A 16,649-nucleotide genomic window follows, 5' to 3' on the forward strand; every position below is an offset into this window, starting at 1 on the left:
CTGATATCGATGGACCCGGGGGCAATTTCTCAACATCAGCCAGTGAAATTGAAAAATTGACCATCAGATAAGTGACTACTGTCTGCCGGAATCTGTACAGGTATCTTTCGGGTTAGTGTTTTCTAATTTGAAAATCAAATTCCGAGATAAAGTTGGAGCGCTGACAGTTTCTTGATCATTGGGGGAGGTCTCGTCGCTAAGGTGACAATTGCACTTTATGGAAATTGATATTTTCAACCGCAAATGTCATTTGTAGTTAGCTGAAGTGACCACACAGGAGCTGAAAAGAAATGCTACAATCAGGTAGCTGAGGTAACTAAGGACATTGTCGAAGGAGTAGAAATTCCCAGCAAATTACCGGAATGATCAATGATCCTGGCAGAAAGTCCTTCGGCATTTGCCATTTGCAGCAGGAAGAGGAGTTCCGGATAATTGGAACTAGAGCTAAATGTGTGAAAATCCAAGAGCAGAGTAATTAGTTTAATGTTTTTTTTCGGAGAGAACAAAGGACGGGCCTCAGACAAGAAGTTCTGTAAATGAACTTGGAAACAGAGAGCACAAATCAAACTCATAATTAGCATAATTAGAAGCGATCGAACCGACGCCAGGACAAATTCCCAGACGGCTTTCGATTTCTGAATCTCGGCTCGAAGATCGCTCTATTTCGATTTCCAGGAATTCGTGGAATTATTTGATAAATTGACCAGAAACTCGTGTCCGACTTAACGCCCTCGCAGGACTGAAAGATGAGGGCCAGCGAGAAGGGGTTAATTACCTTGGGTTCGTCCTCGGGGAAAGCAGGATAATTTCCCTGGCCCCGGTTCTATCACGTGTCCATATATGTGGCTATTCAGCGGAGTGAGTCGAGCGAACAACTTTAATTGCCCCAATTCAAAAAGGGGATGCGTTGGCGTTGACCACAATCCTTCGCCTGTTTGCACTGCATTCACATGCCCATACATTTGATACAGATATACACAGCGATGCAGGGGCACAAATATAAACAATAATCAATCTCTTCAAGGGTTGGGCAAACAAAAAAAAATAAAAACACACAAAGAACCCAGCAAGGACATGCCTAAGAGATCTGCGCCAGCGAGCTGGGATTCGAAGGCGTTCTTGAATTGATTATTCCCTCGAGCACAAAAGAAATTAAATTTGAAAGAAATCCTCTAATTTAATACATATTTATGAGGAAAATAGATCAATGCCAATACGATCTCCATCCACAAAGTGACTCCTGCGAAGGATTTGGAAGGGATTTAATTGCTTAGTTTGTTGTCAGATTTCACTATCAATTATAAAGACTTTGTTTTTAATTTACTTATAACTTCATTACTTTAAAGTAAAGTCTAAATATAGATTTATAATTCAGTAACTTTAAATTAAGTACAAATGTATTCGAGTGACCACAAGTGGTACCAACAATTATAAATAATAACTAATTGGTCGAGAAATACCCATTTTTTAAATCCAAATATTTAAAATAAAAATCTCTAAATTGTTAATCCCTATTTTAAATTATCGGCCCTGTTCTAGTTTTCACTTCCGAAAGTTTCACACGGATTCGAATTTCCCAGACCTGTTCCAAGACTCACTTCCGAAAGAACTGCACGGAATCGAATTTCCCTCTGTTGTTACTCTGTTAACTTCCGAAAAATTCACACGGAAACTTTCCGCCAAGCATATGACAGGCGGATTTAAATTCGGCAGTATAAAAATTAATTCTTTAAATATACTTCGCGATAGCTTTATAAGTCAATAATATTTGTATGCTATTCGTTGATGTTTTATGTTCCTAATTGCATCATCGGAATCGAAATTATTTGCATATATGACTTATTAATAATTATTTTGTGGTTGCACCTTACAACCCGGCAAATTCTAGCTATGACAATTAATGCAAATCCGCCGCCCTTGTTCTAAATTCCGCTCGGATTTGGTAAAGGCATTTTTCCACTATGCGGTTTTTTCGGTATTTTCGATTGGCAACGCGATAGGCGGACGTGAGGTGTTTCCATTGGCAAACGCGTCTGACAGCTGTTGTGCTATTGTCATTTGCGAGCTGAAGTAAACAATGGATTTAAATAATTTGTTATTGATAATTGTAATCGCAGAACAGCATTTGAACAGCGTGGAAACATTGCTGCAATGATGAAAGCAACCACATCCCACGTTACGCTGCTTGAGCATTTATTACGGCAGAAAGCAAAAGGATCTGCAGAAGGCGTTCATATATATAGATCTGAACAGTCATTTAATTAATTCTTTGACACGACCCGCGACAGCAGTAGCTTCTGCGGCGGCACGTCACTGAACAGAATCTGATACGGGGCAGAAATGCCTACAAGAACATTGTGCGCAAGAAAGAGGGAGATGTGCCCTTTTCCAGCAGTCGCCTGTCAACGTGTGTCATTTGAATATGGAATGGCCATCTACGGTCTAATCAGGAGGTCGCCTTAACGGACGAAAGGCGCACGCGAAGCAAACGTCAAGATCATGGAGATGGGAAAGCCCATGTGGCTGCGCTGCAACGACCAATATTTCGCTTCCGATCCTTTCTAGCCGAGCCATTCCATTGGATAAACGAACTGCTACTGCTCTTTATGCGCTGGGATCATCCTCGGAATTCTGAACTATTGCCAGATCATTTGGCATATGTCATATATCAAATACCAATCTATACGAAATAAAGTTCATGTAAATATCAACAATAAATGGTTTTAATATTTCCCGCTTCTTATCAGCCTCTTATCAGTTTCGGGTCCAGAAAATGTTCGTGCCTGGTTAATACTGCTTAAATAAATTTCACTTCCCAGCCCTGTAACGCGACAAATTTCCACCCTCCCCTCCTCACCCCTCGCCTACAAGTTTTGTATGGGATTTGGGCGCGTTAAACGGTAAATGGATGCAAACGCGACGCGTCCATAATGAGCAGAGGGCATAAAAATGGCCTAGAGTTGTCACGGTATGGATATAAGTTAGAATTTCCTTGGGACTTATTCTAAATTTATCCGATAAGGTTAATGGTTCTTTTATTAGAAAGATAATTTATCCTAATTAACGAAATAAGTGTTTTGGCTCGGAATACCACATTTTTTCATGTGAAATTTGAACGGGGACATTTGATAGGGACTTTGTTTTTCGACTTTGGCATCTCTGTATGCTCTTGCAGTTTGCAATACTATGATTCCCACACTAATTTTTAATACTATTCTGTCGGGAGCCTTTCAAAACTGCGCAGGGACCAATGGGAAATTTTATAAAATGTCCCTAGCAAGAAAGGGAAATTTAGTTCTGTTAAAGGGAAATCCGATAATGTTAACAAATTCACTTCCGAGTGAAAACTGGAACAGGCCTGTATATTTAAATGTAGCATGGCTTAAAGATGTTTACTACTTATTATATCTTTTTTTAAACCTCATACTTTGACGCCGATGAGCAGCCTTAACTGGAGCCACATTCTCGCCCTAACTGTTCAGCGTTTTTTGCCTCCACTTGGCCACAAGTTAATTCTTAAACGCTTCATTAACTTTTGGCCACACGCGTTCCAAACTTTTTCCTCTTTTCTTTCCCCTTTCGGGGCCCGGCTCGAATTCGTCTGACGCGCGTCTGCCAAGGCGGTCGGTCGTTTAGCCGTTTAGCCTGTTGGTCCGGTCTAAACACCTCGTCCTCCACTCCTCGCCACGATTCCCCTCCCCGTCGCTATCCCATTTTGTTGACGAAATGAAAATGAAAAAAAAGCGAACTCTTTTTACTTCCGATTTTTTTTTTATTCGCAGGCATCAATATTTTGGAAATGCATCGCCAGGCGACAGATGGCACACGCTTTTTTCGGATGATTTGGAATCCATACAAGCAGCCGAACAACAAACAGCGTGTGTGGCGCCTTTTTTTGGGACACTCGTGGGTGGGTGCAAATAGAAATGTGAGTGAAAGCGGTGGCAGCTGGTGTTGGAGATGCAGGCGCAAGTGTCAAGGCTGTGCCATGATCCTTTTGGATTATGCAATTCTTTTGAATTTCGATAGGCCTCCTTAAAACGCGCTAGAAGTAATCGAATAGAAGTCGATAACTATCGATTGGTTGACTTATAATTTAATAACAAACGGTAACACTACTGCGCACATGTTTTTGTTTTGTTGACAAAATACGTTGCGATGTCCCGGAAAAAGTGGTCCTCGCTGGACAAACCGCCACTCTCGGATGCAGTGCTTCAGGTGGTGCAGAGCTTCGGCTTCCAGCAGATGACGCCCGTCCAGACGGCGGCCATTCCGCTGCTCCTGGCCCGAAAAGACGTATCCGCGGAGGCGGTGACGGGCAGTGGAAAAACGCTGGCCTTCCTCGTGCCCCTGCTGGAAATCCTGCAGAGGCGCCACAAGGAGACGCCTTGGGGGCCGAAGGAGGTTGGTGCCCTCATCATCTCACCCACTAGGGAACTGGCCCGCCAGATCTCCGAGGTGCTGGCCCAATTCCTGGAGCACGAGGATCTGGAGCATCTGAATCAACAGCTGATTGTGGGCGGCAACAGCATCGAGGAGGATATAGCCACGCTGCGCAAGGAGACGCCCTGCATTCTGGTCTGCACGCCCGGCCGGCTGGAGGATCTCTTCCAGCGCAAGGGCGACGATCTGAATTTGGCGGCGCGGGTCAAGAGTCTGGAGTTTCTGGTCCTCGACGAGGCGGATCGTCTGCTGGACTTGGGCTTCAAAACGAGTGTGAACAACATACTGGGCTACCTGCCCCGCCAGCGACGAACTGGACTCTTCTCCGCCACACAGACCACCGAGGTGACGGACCTAATCCGTGCGGGTTTGAGAAATCCTGTACTGGTTTCGGTCAAAGAGAAGGCATCTGTGAACACGCCCGCTCGCCTGCAGAACTTCTACAGGATTGTCGAGCCGGAACGCAAGTTCCTGGCCCTGCTGGACTTCCTCGGCTCACCCGCCACGCGAACCGGCAAGGTAATGGTCTTCTTTCCCACCTGCGCCTGTGTGGAATACTGGGCGGAGGCCCTGCCGCCGCTGCTGCCCAAGCGCACAGTGCTGGGAATCCACGGCAAGATGAAGAACAAGCGGGCCAATGTGGTCGAGAGGTTCCGCAACACACCGCAGGCCGTGCTCCTCTGCACGGATGTCCTGGCGCGTGGCCTGGATGTGCCCGAGATCGAGTGGGTGGTGCAGTGGGATCCACCCGCGACTGCCTCCAGTTTTGTGCATCGCGTGGGACGCACTGCTCGGCAGGGCAACGAGGGCAACGCTCTGGTGTTTCTGCTGCCCAGCGAGGATGCCTATGTGCACTTCCTGAAGATCAACCAGAAGGTGGAGCTGAATGAGCTGCCCACCGAGGAGCAGGAGGGCGATGCTCTTCAACTGCCAGCTATCCTGAACCAACTGCATCGCCTGCAGGCGGCGGACAAGGGCATCTATGACAAGGGAATGCGCGCTTTTGTCTCCCATGTGAGGGCATACACCAAACACGAATGCAGCGCTATTCTCCGGCTAAAAGATCTGGATCTGGGCAAAATGGCCACTGCCTACGGCCTCCTGCAACTGCCTCGCATGCCGGAGCTGAAGAACTACAAGGAAGGCGGCTATATAGCGCCCACTTTCGAGGTGGATCTCGCCAAGCTCACCTACAAGAACGTCCAGAAAGAGCAGGTACGGCAGAAGAAAATGGAAACGTACGAGCAAACGGGCAGCTGGCCGGGCCAGAAGCAGCACAAGAAGCGTGTGGAGTCCTGGGATCAGACCAAGAAGGCCAAACTGGATGCCAAGTCGAAGAAGGAGCTGCGCAAGGCCAAGAAGCAGCGGAAGAAGGCGGCGGAGGCAGAGGCGGGAGCTGCGAAGGGAAAGAAGCGACAGCAGTTCAGCCAGGAGGATCTCGACGAGCTGGCCAGCGATATTCGGCTCTTCAAGCGGCTCAAAAAGAACAAGATCAGCGAGGAGGAATTCGACAAGGCCATGGGCATCGAGGGCGAGAATGAGTGATTAATTTCTATGTACAATAAAAGTTTGTTAAGAATAACTAACTAACATCAAAAGAACTATTTTAGTTTTATATAAATACACAAGTATATCAAACTTTATTATGCCAAAGATGGGGGTAACAAAACATGGATGTGAGCACTACTAACTACATGAGATATGATAGGAAACTGAGAACTTAAGCTGCGTTGCCGTCGACCACAATTTGGAGGATGATGCGACGCTTGGGATCGTAAGAGAATCCATTGGTGCGGAATAGATCCGATTCGTAGAAGGGTTTCAGGTTGACAATGTCCAGTTGCTTGGCGCGCTCGATCAGATCGCGCTCCATGATCTCCACATGCGTGGCGCCGGGTCCGTCCTTGCAGCGGATGTAGGCGAGCTGATCGAGGGTCAGCTGGCGCAGGATGAAGAAGAGCAACTCGGAATGGTCCTTCTGGAAGGCCAGGTACTTCTGGAATGTACTGCGCATCTTCTTCATCACGCTGAACTTCTGCGCCTCAATGAAGCTCTCCAGCATCATGCGGATGGCCATGCTGACGTCTGCCTCCATCACGTTTTCACGCAAATGCATGCGAGCGTGGGCTTCCGACATCCGGATCACGCTCTCAATGTGACGCACCGTAATGGGCAGAGATCCAGTAGCGAAGGACTCCTGACGCAGCTGGGCGTACATCTTGGCGATCTTGTCCTCGTCGATGTTCTAAATAAAAGCCAGATGTTAATAAATAAACCTTTTAGATTTGGAATGACTAGACCTCGGATTTTGCTTATTTGCATACTTTTATAGGATAAAGATAGATCAATTCTGAAAACACCAAAGTTCGTTTCAATAAAAATATAGTTTAAAATTAATGGCTTATTTTTTTTGTTTGCATATTTGAAAAAAAGAAAGTTGTTTGTTTCTTTTCGTCATTTCTCAGATATCTTATTTTTTCCCAAATTTAAGGAAACCCTATTTATATTTCCAACGAGTAGGCGAGAAGGGGGCAAAAATAGTAGAAGGGGCAGAATAGTTGTTTGCATATATTTTGCATATTTAATGCATATATTTTTTTCCATATTTTCAATATGCATTCGAATTTATTAAATTTGAAAAATCTAGATATTTTGGTAAAAATCTGACCAAAAATGGGTAAATATGCAAAATGCGAGGTCTAAAAATGACTTTACTCACCGTTAACTTGGGTCGAATGTTCTCCTTGGCGTAAACGATATACTGACGCAGCAGATCCTGCGGGATCTCGTCCACGGTCTTCAACTGCGGCTCCTCCAACTCCGGCTGCTCCTCCTCGCTGGGATGGTGCTTCATGTGCGAGTGCACCACGAATTTGGCCAACTGCTGGTCCTGCATGGGATCGAACTCGTCCTTAACCACGCATAGCACATCGAAACGGGAGAGAATGGGCTCCGAAAGGTTCACGTTCTCCGAGAACGTCATCGAGGGATCGTAGCGCCCGCCGATGGGATTGGCGGCGGCAATGACGGTGCAACGAGCCTGCAGGGAGGTGACAATGCCGGCCTTGGAAATGGAGATGGACTGCTGCTCCATGGCCTCGTGAATGGAGGTGCGATCCTGGTCGTTCATCTTGTCGAACTCGTCGATGAGACAGACGCCCTGATCGGCTAGGACCAGAGCTCCCGCCTCCAAGGTCCACTCGCGGGAAACTGGATTCCTCCGCACATAGGCGGTGAGACCCACGGCACTCGCCCCCTGACCGGTGGTGAAAACCGCCCGAGGAGCAACCTTTTCGATGTACTTCAAGAACTGCGACTTGGCCGTGCCGGGATCTCCACAAATCAGCAGGTTAATGTCTCCTCGAACCTTGTGCTTCTCCCCGGGATTCTTGGACTCGCCACCGAAGAGGGCCAAGGCCAGGGCTCTCTTGATGTAGTCATGTCCGTAAATAGAAGGCGCCATGGAGGCCACCACGCGCTCCACGATGCGCGGATCCTTGCTCAACTTCTGAATCGTGGCTATATCCTCGTCCGTCAGCGACTGCACCACCTGCTTGGAGTCCTTGACGACCACATGATTGGCAATAATCACGGTGGCAAAGACGGGGAATCCCTGATCAGTGTTCAACGAACCATCGTAATTGTTCGTGTAAATACCAGTGACCTCCAGTTCATCGCCCGGTTTGCATTGATCGCAAAGATCCGCCAGCAGAATGACGTCCTTGCTGCGCGGAATGCGACCGGCTGGAATCCTGCCCGGCGACTCCTGCAGCGTGATCTTCTGGTAGTTGCGGTACAGCGTCTGCTCCATGTTGATGGAGAACGGTCCGGTGCTCTGGCACTCGGGGCAGGAGCCCGGCTTGATCTCCGTGTTCTGCGACTGGACAAAGGGACCGAGCACATAGCCGCACTTCACGCAGTCGTACTTGATCACCGACAGCTGCGGCAGGACGCCTGTGGTGGCGGTTACCACGCCCAAGGTGCGAACCAACTGATTGAGATGCAGTTTCCTGAACGTGCGCAGCTCCTCGATGAGCGGCAGCTCCGAGATGCGCACATGGATCTCGGTGGTGACGCGCTCGTAGGTGGGAAAAATGGACAGCACCATGTCCTTGGCCACCTTGTCGAAGATCTCGAGCATCTGGAAGGGAGCCTCGGGCAGGAAGTAGGCCAGCACGTGCTCCTTGTTGGCCAGATCCGTGTAGGAGACGACGAAGGAGGACATGTTCTGCTCGCACATCCGCCGGATGCGATCGCGATAGGTGTAGGCGCCGCGTTCATCGACGAACGTTCTCAGGAAGGACTGGAAGCGATTGGCGATCTCCGTGCGCGGTCCCAGCATGCTGACCCACTCCTTGGTCGAGTGGCCCTTGGTGTCCTCCAGGTTCTCGATGGACTCCACCATCTCGGTGTCCTCCACCTCGCCCACGGCCGCCTTCTCGCCGGCCCGCCGCTTGGCCCGCGGTCCCACATCGTCCTCGTCGTCGGACTGGCCGAATCCCAGATCCCGGTCGTCGCGGTGGATGCCGGCCGCCCGATCCCGCCGCCGCATCTCCGACTCGGCCGCAAAGCGATCGCCCTGCGACATCTCCGAGAAGTCATCCTCGTCGTCCAGCATCGCCGGATCGTAGTGATCCAGCTCCGGCATGGGACGGTAGTCGTTCTCCATGTTGTCCCCGAACAGCTCCTCGCCATCCTCCTCCTCGGCCTCGTCGCGCACCGTCTGATCTCCGAGGATCTCGTCCTCGTTCTCGAAGGGCTCGAAGTCGCCCGCCGGCGAGGTCATCGCCGCTCGAAGATCGCGCCGCTCGGCGGCGTCGCTGGGCGTATTTGGCGGCGGTGAACTGGGATTGTCCATGTCGGGAGCGTCTGTTGTCCTTGGCGTTCGTTTGCAATATGTTTTGTTTTTTTTTTTGCGCACCGATCTTGTTGTGGCGACGCGTGCGAAAATGCGCGGGAAAAGTGTGCAAAACCAACAAAACCAGGGCTGCACACAAGTTCCAATGAACCATTGCAGTGTTGGAAAATGGTTACCGGTACAGTGACCACTGTTTAGTGGCTGTTCAATTTTGATAAAGTTTTTTGTTAATTAAAAATTAAATACAATTGACGGTTTTCACATTCCTTAAAATAGTTTAATTTCTTAAAAAATTGTATTAAATCATATGTTTGTTGTATAAAAATTTTATAAAATCATATGTATGTGGAATGTGTTTGAATAAGTAGAAGTAGAAGGTTGAATTAAAAAAATTAAGTAGAAAATTTAAAATCATTTTCTTTAATTTTTTACCAAACAATTTATAAAGCCCAATAAAAACTGATAAACTTTCTATACAAGATGTATATAAGTAATTATTTTATATAAATATAAAAAGCTAAATAATTTTGTATACAATTTATAGTTACTGCTACTTAAAATGTATATTACAAGTGTATTAAAATCATAGCCATTAGTTTTTAATTTAGCCAATACTGACTGTACGGCCCGGGAAATTCAACCCTGAGTCCAATGCAAAAAGAACTAGTTCCTCACACCACTGATTCAAAAATCCGAGGCGCCCTTCCCGCCTCATTCAGCTTCACTTTGCTCCCAGCCCTCGACGCACGAATAATTATTACTGGCGAAATTGTCCAATTGTTAACAACAATCAAAATGGTTTTGGCAACTTTGTCCTCAGGAGTTATCGCTGTAAGTATGCCGGCCTGAAATTAAAGAACTTTTGTACTGACATCTCGAATTACCGGGCGCAGCGCATCATGCACGGCGAGGTTGTGGACGGCCCGGTGCTCCAGATCCTGGCTATCAAGAAAATCAACAGCACCGCGGATGCGGAGCGCTATCGCATCCTCATCTCCGACGGCAAGTACTTCAACAGCTATGCCATGCTGGCCAGCCAGCTGAATGTGATGCAGCACAATGGAGAGCTGGAGGAGTTCACCATTGTCCAGCTGGACAAGTATGTGACCTCCATGGTGGGCAAGGACGGAGCTGGCAAGTGAGTGGGTTAATTGGATTATCGGGGCAATAAACTAACCTATAAACTCCTCCTTCAGGCGCGTTCTAATCATCTCCGAGCTGACTGTCCTGAATCCTGGCGCCGAGGTCAAGGCAAAAATTGGCGAGCCCGTCACCTATGAGAATGCCGCCAAGCAGGACTTGGCGCCCAAGGCGGCAGCGCCTTCCAAGCCAGTGGCCAAACGGGAACCCACCCACAACAACAACAACAACAATAATGTAGCAATGAATGCATCGATCAGCAGTGGCATGACCCATCCGATTTCCAGCCTGAGTCCCTACCAAAACAAGTGGGTGATCAAGGCTCGCGTGACCTCCAAGTCGGCCATTCGCACCTGGAGCAACGCCCGCGGCGAGGGCAAGCTGTTCAGCATGGATCTGATGGACGAATCGGGCGAGATTCGGGCCACTGCCTTCAAGGAGCAGTGCGACAAGTTCTTCGATCTCATCCAAGTGGACAGCGTCTACTACTTCTCCAAGTGCCAGCTGAAGCCGGCCAACAAGCAGTACTCGTCACTGAACAACGCCTACGAGATGACCTTCTCGGGCGAAACAGTTGTCCAGTTGTGCGAGGATACCGATGACGATCCGATTCCGGAAATCAAATACAACCTGATTCCCATTTCCGAGGTGTCCGGCATGGAGAACAAGGCGGCGGTGGATACCATCGGCATTTGCAAGGAGGTGGGCGAGCTGCAATCCTTTGTGGCTCGCTCCACAAACAAGGAGTTCAAGAAGCGAGACATTACGCTGGTGGACATGAGTAATTCGGCCATCAATCTCACCCTCTGGGGCGACGAAGCCGTCAACTTTGATGGTCATGTGCAGCCCGTTATCCTGGTGAAGGGAACGCGCATTAATGAGTTCAATGGCGGCAAATCGCTGAGCCTTGGCGGCGGCTCCATCATGAAGATCAACCCGGACATTCCTGAGGCCCACAAGCTGCGCGGCTGGTTCGACAACGGCGGTGGTGACAATGTCGCCAACATGGTCTCCGCGCGAACGGGCGGTGGCAACTTCTCCACCGAGTGGATGACGCTGAAGGATGCGCGGGCTCGCAACCTGGGCAGCGGCGATAAGCCCGACTACTTCCAGTGCAAGGCTGTGGTGCACATCGTCAAGCAGGAGAACTCCTTCTACCGCGCCTGCCCCCAAAGCGACTGCAACAAGAAGGTGGTCGACGAAGGCAACGATCAGTACCGCTGCGAGAAATGCAATGCACTGTTTCCTAACTTCAAGTACCGTTTGCTAATCAACGTGAGTGTTATTATTATTATTCATCTCTCTGAACATAACATCCTTGCTCCTATTGCAGATGAGCATTGGCGACTGGACTTCCAACCGCTGGGTGAGCAGCTTCAACGAGGTTGGCGAGCAGCTCCTCGGGCACACTTCGCAAGAAGTTGGCGAGGCCCTTGAGAATGATGCTGCCAAGGCCGAGCAGATTTTCTCCGCCCTCAACTTCACTTCGCACATCTTTAAGTTGCGCTGCAAGAACGAGGTGTTTGGCGACATGACGCGCAACAAGCTCACCATACAGTCCGTGGCCCCCATAAATCACAAAGAGTACAACAAGCACTTGCTCAAAGAGCTGCAGGAGCTCACCGGCATCGGCTCCTCGAACTAATTTCCATGCGCAGCGCGTTTACCATAAACCATAAACTAAGAAAATAAGCTATTCATGTATTCATTAAATTACGTAAGTTATATCCAAATATTGTGAATTGAGTTTTATCACAAGTTATTTTTGTTCCAAATCGATATGCCTTCAACCCGTACTTATAATTGTTGAAATGCATACAATTGTAACTAGATATTACCGACTACACACTAATTATAATAAATATCACAGCATCGGAGAAAATCGGTAAGTTTTTTTTTATATTTACTTGTTACAATGTCAGTCAAAAGTTTGCAGTGCTCACTGGGTTTCGAACACATTAAGAAAATTCTTGAGCAGCATCATCAGCAGATCTATGCCGATTCGGCTGACATATGTACATTGTACAATGTATGTCGGACCAAACCGGATCGGAAAAAAAAATAAAGCCGCCAGCTGGAATTATATAACCCAATGCCGGGCTATAACATTTTTTATTCTACAGTTGAAAATATACAAATAGCAAAAAAGCTTTGTTGAAATGTTTTACAATTTTTTTGAGAAAAAGTTTTGGATGTTAAAAAAGTCCAATCATATATAGATTTATTTTCTTTATTGAGCAATAAAATTTTATTGCTAAATTCGATTTGCAATTCTTAGAAAAGATAAGATTTATATGTATGCATTTATATACTTGGAAACAAACACTCGCACTTATGAATAAAGCTTGCCAATAGCTTTGCCAGCTTAAAAGTTTGCAGATTAGGTTAGTCATTTATAATATAGTATAGCAATCGGATACTTTGCTGTTGATAATTTTGTGTGGTGGGGGAAAAAAACTGATAAGAATGCATTCTATGATCCCGCCATAAACGAATTAATATCAAGATATAAAATAACGGTCTGAACTTATTTTCTTAATAGATATTTGCATGTGCGTTCTTCTCTCGTCGTTTACTTGTTGACTCATAGAAAAAGCTCAATTTTTATTGTTGTTTTTGCTATTCCGGTTTAAATAATGAAAAACAAAGGAAATTGAGTAGAATAATATTTCCTCCAAAATTTTCTTTCTTAATCTCCAGGCTCATAAAAAAGTTATAAAAAGTGCAGAGCGGTTAATACACAATTAAACTCAATTCTTTCTGAATTTCACAATTTCTTCAAATACTTTTTTTATTCTATAGACGAATTTTGAAGATTTTTAAAATCGCTTGCTTTAAAATGGACCCAATTGAAATTACTGTAAGCACATTTCAATATATTTGCCGTTTTAGATTCGACTTGTAAAGGTTATTTGTTTAAAATTTGATTAAATCAAAAAAACTTTATAAAACTATTGATTTCCTAGAGCACCTAATTCAACCGATACAAGCGAATCTGAAACAAAAAGTCATACGTAGCCTTATTTAATGTATTTTTTGCTATGAGCAGCCAATTTCCAGGTTGGCACTAGCACGTTGCCACAGTTCGCCCATCAGAGCTCGCGTTACGTGGAAGTCGGAGATATCCGAGTGGAACAGTGATCACCTAAATGGGTCAATCCTCCTCATGAATTTGTTGGATAACAGCGGAGAAATTACTGTCGTTTTATTTAACGAACAGTGCAAAAAGTTCGATCGACAAATTTTCACTGGCAGCGAATACAATTTTATTAATTTTGAAGTGAGGCAGACGGATACGGACTTTAAAATTTTGTCTAGTCCCTTTCAGATATATTTTATCGACTCAACAATTGTACAACTAAGGGACCGAACAAGGGACAACTTTCTTCCGCTTAAGGAGGTTCCTAAAGTGCCAGATAATGAGCCAGTCGACACAATTGGCATCTGCTCAGAGGTGCGTAAAGCGAAATATAGAGGAGGACACCTTATTCGAGAAATATTACTGACTGATGCTGAATCTATCAATGTCATCTTAAACCTATGCGAAAAGACTGCTCGCAACTTTAGGGGTAAACCTGATGATATTATCGTGGTGAAAGGGGCGCGTGCCCGACTTCATAATAAGGAAGTAAAATTGAACGCCGACTGGTATACCAATTTGCAGATCAATCCCAATATTCCAAAAGCTATTAGTTGGCGTGAATATCTGGAAAATCTATAAATAAAACGTCCATTATGTAAAAAATTTACGTTTTTGTAAGTGTGGTGGTCAATAAAATAACCATTCTATTTAAATAAATAAATATTGTCATTAAAATTGTTTAGTTCTACCTTTTTCTGTCTATGTATTTCCGAAATGTAACATTTTTTTTTTAATTTTGTATGTATTGTATATACTAAGACTTAAATAAAATGCTTAAAAACTTAACAAACCTTATATATTTTTTTTAAATATCTTTAATAATATATATTCTAGATATATTCTATATATTCTAGATGACCACTCAAACGGCAACAGTAGCTTTAAATTACTTTTAAAAAAGCCTGGCACCCACATCTTTACAGATTTTTTAAAAGTTCAAATGCCATTTTGTTGTGTTTAAAAATAACTATCGAAATGTAAAAGATAAAAAATTTTGAAATGGCCAAAAAATGGCTCTGACGATTGCATATCTCCATCTTCCTCGCACTCCCTCTGAGAGTCAAGTATTTCGACTACAGAGTTTTCTTGTTTATAATTATATAATTTTGTGAGTGGGAAAAAAACTGATAAGCGTGGAATTCTATGTTTCCGACATAATCGGATTATTTTTTAAAGCCGTTACTCGTAGAGTAAAAGGGTATATTGTATTCTTGTAAAATTATATAACAGGAAGCGTTTTCATATAGCTGCCATAGAAACGGTCGGAAAATTTAATGAAAATGAATAGGAAACAAATTATATCTTTGTTGAATTTTTATTATATTCCCTTCTTTTCTGGGATATAGTTTTCTTGATCATTTAAAAATTTTGAATTAAGCTTATATTATATAACTGTCATAGGAAGGATTTAAAAATTAACGCCAAAATAATACGAAAGCCGCTAAAATGTTAATTATTTTAACAATTACGAAAGTAAATCGAAATTTAATGTTTTTGTAAGTTAGGGGCTGTCTATATATTACGTAGTCACAATTTCGGCGATTTTTGACCCCCCTATGTAATTAATACTTGGTACAACGAAAAATTTTATTTGCACTACACTAATCATTTGGTTGATTACGTAACATATGGACAGCTCCTTAATTGGAATAGTGTGCAAGGGTATACAAAATTCGGCTGAGCGAATTTCTTGTTATTGCTGTTATTGCTCTTTCGGTTTAAATGATAAGAAACAAAGAAATTGAGTAGATTAATATTCCCAGCAAAAACTCCAGACGTTTTATGAGGTCCATGAAATAGCTATCACAAACTTTTTGTTACTTAAACTGCGGTCGATAAATGGTTGGGTGCAGTTAGTTTTTGCATTAATAACTGAGCGGTTGATACACAATTAAACTCAATTTTTTCTGAATTTCACAAGTATCTTTAAATACTTTTTTGTTCTACAGACGAATTGTGAAGATTTTTCAAGTCTCTTGCTTTAGAATGAATCCTATTGAAATTACTGTAAGCATATTTCAATATATTTGACGTTTTAGATACAACTTGTAATGGTTATTTGTTTAATCAATCAATTGTTTAACACCTATTTCAAACCGATACAACCGAATCTGAAACGGAAAGTCATACGTTCCCTTATTTAATGTATTTTTTGCTATGAGCAGCCAATTTCCAGGTTGGCACTAGCACGTTGCCACAGTTCGCCCATCAGAGCTCGCGTTACGTGGAAGTCGGAGATATCCGAGTGGAACAGTGATCACCTATATGGGTCAATCCTCCTCATGAATTTGTTGGATAACAGCGGAGAAATTACAGTCGTTTTATTTAACGAACAGTGCAAAAAGTTCGACCGACAAATTTACACTGGCAGCGAATACGATTTCATTAATTTAGAAGTGAGGCAGACGGATACGGACTTTAAAATTTTGTCTAGTCCCTTTCAGATATATTTTACCGACTCAACAATTGTACAACTAAGGGATCAAGCAAGAAACGCCTTTATGCCGCTTGGCGAGGTTTCTGATGTGCCAGAAAAGGAGCCGGTCGACACAATTGGCATCTGCACGGACGTGGGTGATGTGGAAGATAGAGGAGGATACCTTATTCGAGAAATATTACTTGTGGATGCTTCCCAAATTCACAATGAAAAAGTCATGTTAAACCTATGGGAAAAGACGGCTTGCAACTTTAGGGGTAAACCTAATGATATTATCGTAGTAAAAGGGGCGCGTGTCGGGCTTCATAATAATGAAAAAAAACTGAACGCCAGCTGGTATTCCAATTTACTTATCAATCCTAATATTGCAGAAGTCATTGATCTGCGTGAATGGCACGAAAATCAATTAAAAATAAAAGATGAAAATTCAAAAAAAGATAAAAATTAAAAATAAGATGAAAATTAAAGAAAAGATTAAATTAAAAAAAAATAAATATTGTCATTAAAATTTTGTAATTCGACCTTTCTCATCTATATATTTTCAAAATGTAAAATAGAAATGTTTTATGTATCTATGTATGTTGATATATACTAAAAAGAAAATAAAATGCTTAAAAACTAAAAAAAAC

General features: G+C 44.2%; 3 protein-coding genes and 1 long non-coding RNA gene across 5 annotated transcripts; 3 read left to right on the forward strand and 1 right to left on the reverse strand.

The window, feature by feature from the left end:
- The first annotated feature begins 4,110 nt into the window (after window positions 1–4,110).
- Window positions 4,111–6,033, forward strand: LOC108064506 (probable ATP-dependent RNA helicase DDX55 homolog). Its single transcript, XM_017152070.3, has one exon. The coding sequence runs from the start codon at window positions 4,159–4,161 to the stop codon at window positions 5,986–5,988; it is 1,830 nt and encodes a 609-aa protein (XP_017007559.2). The 5' UTR covers window positions 4,111–4,158; the 3' UTR covers window positions 5,989–6,033.
- Window positions 6,034–6,069: 36 nt separating this feature from the next.
- Mcm2 (DNA replication licensing factor Mcm2) lies at window positions 6,070–9,387 on the reverse strand. Its single transcript, XM_017152068.3, has 2 exons — window positions 7,163–9,387; window positions 6,070–6,688 (listed from the first exon to the last, which is right to left on the reverse strand). Exons 1-2 carry the CDS (start codon window positions 9,299–9,301, stop codon window positions 6,164–6,166), a joined length of 2,664 nt encoding a protein of 887 aa, XP_017007557.2. The 5' UTR covers window positions 9,302–9,387; the 3' UTR covers window positions 6,070–6,163.
- Window positions 9,388–9,978: 591 nt separating this feature from the next.
- Window positions 9,979–12,331, forward strand: RPA1 (replication protein A 70). The gene is made up of 4 exons (XM_017152123.3): window positions 9,979–10,132; window positions 10,195–10,439; window positions 10,498–11,716; window positions 11,775–12,331. Exons 1-4 carry the CDS (start codon window positions 10,097–10,099, stop codon window positions 12,084–12,086), a joined length of 1,812 nt encoding a protein of 603 aa, XP_017007612.2. The 5' UTR covers window positions 9,979–10,096; the 3' UTR covers window positions 12,087–12,331.
- Window positions 12,332–12,835: 504 nt separating this feature from the next.
- On the forward strand, window positions 12,836–14,300 carry LOC108064546 (uncharacterized). 2 transcript variants are annotated; one of them, XR_011419016.1, is made up of 3 exons: window positions 12,836–12,960; window positions 13,244–13,301; window positions 13,491–14,299. It is a non-coding gene; the product is annotated as an uncharacterized lncRNA (long non-coding RNA). The 2 variants fall into 2 exon arrangements; XR_011419015.1 differs by having other exon boundaries at window positions 12,837–12,960; window positions 13,142–13,301; window positions 13,491–14,300.
- Window positions 14,301–16,649: the final 2,349 nt, after the last annotated feature.

Source organism: Drosophila takahashii, chromosome 3R (genome assembly GCF_030179915.1).
Source record: "Drosophila takahashii strain IR98-3 E-12201 chromosome 3R, DtakHiC1v2, whole genome shotgun sequence".
Taxonomy (NCBI): Eukaryota; Metazoa; Arthropoda; class Insecta; order Diptera; family Drosophilidae; genus Drosophila; species Drosophila takahashii.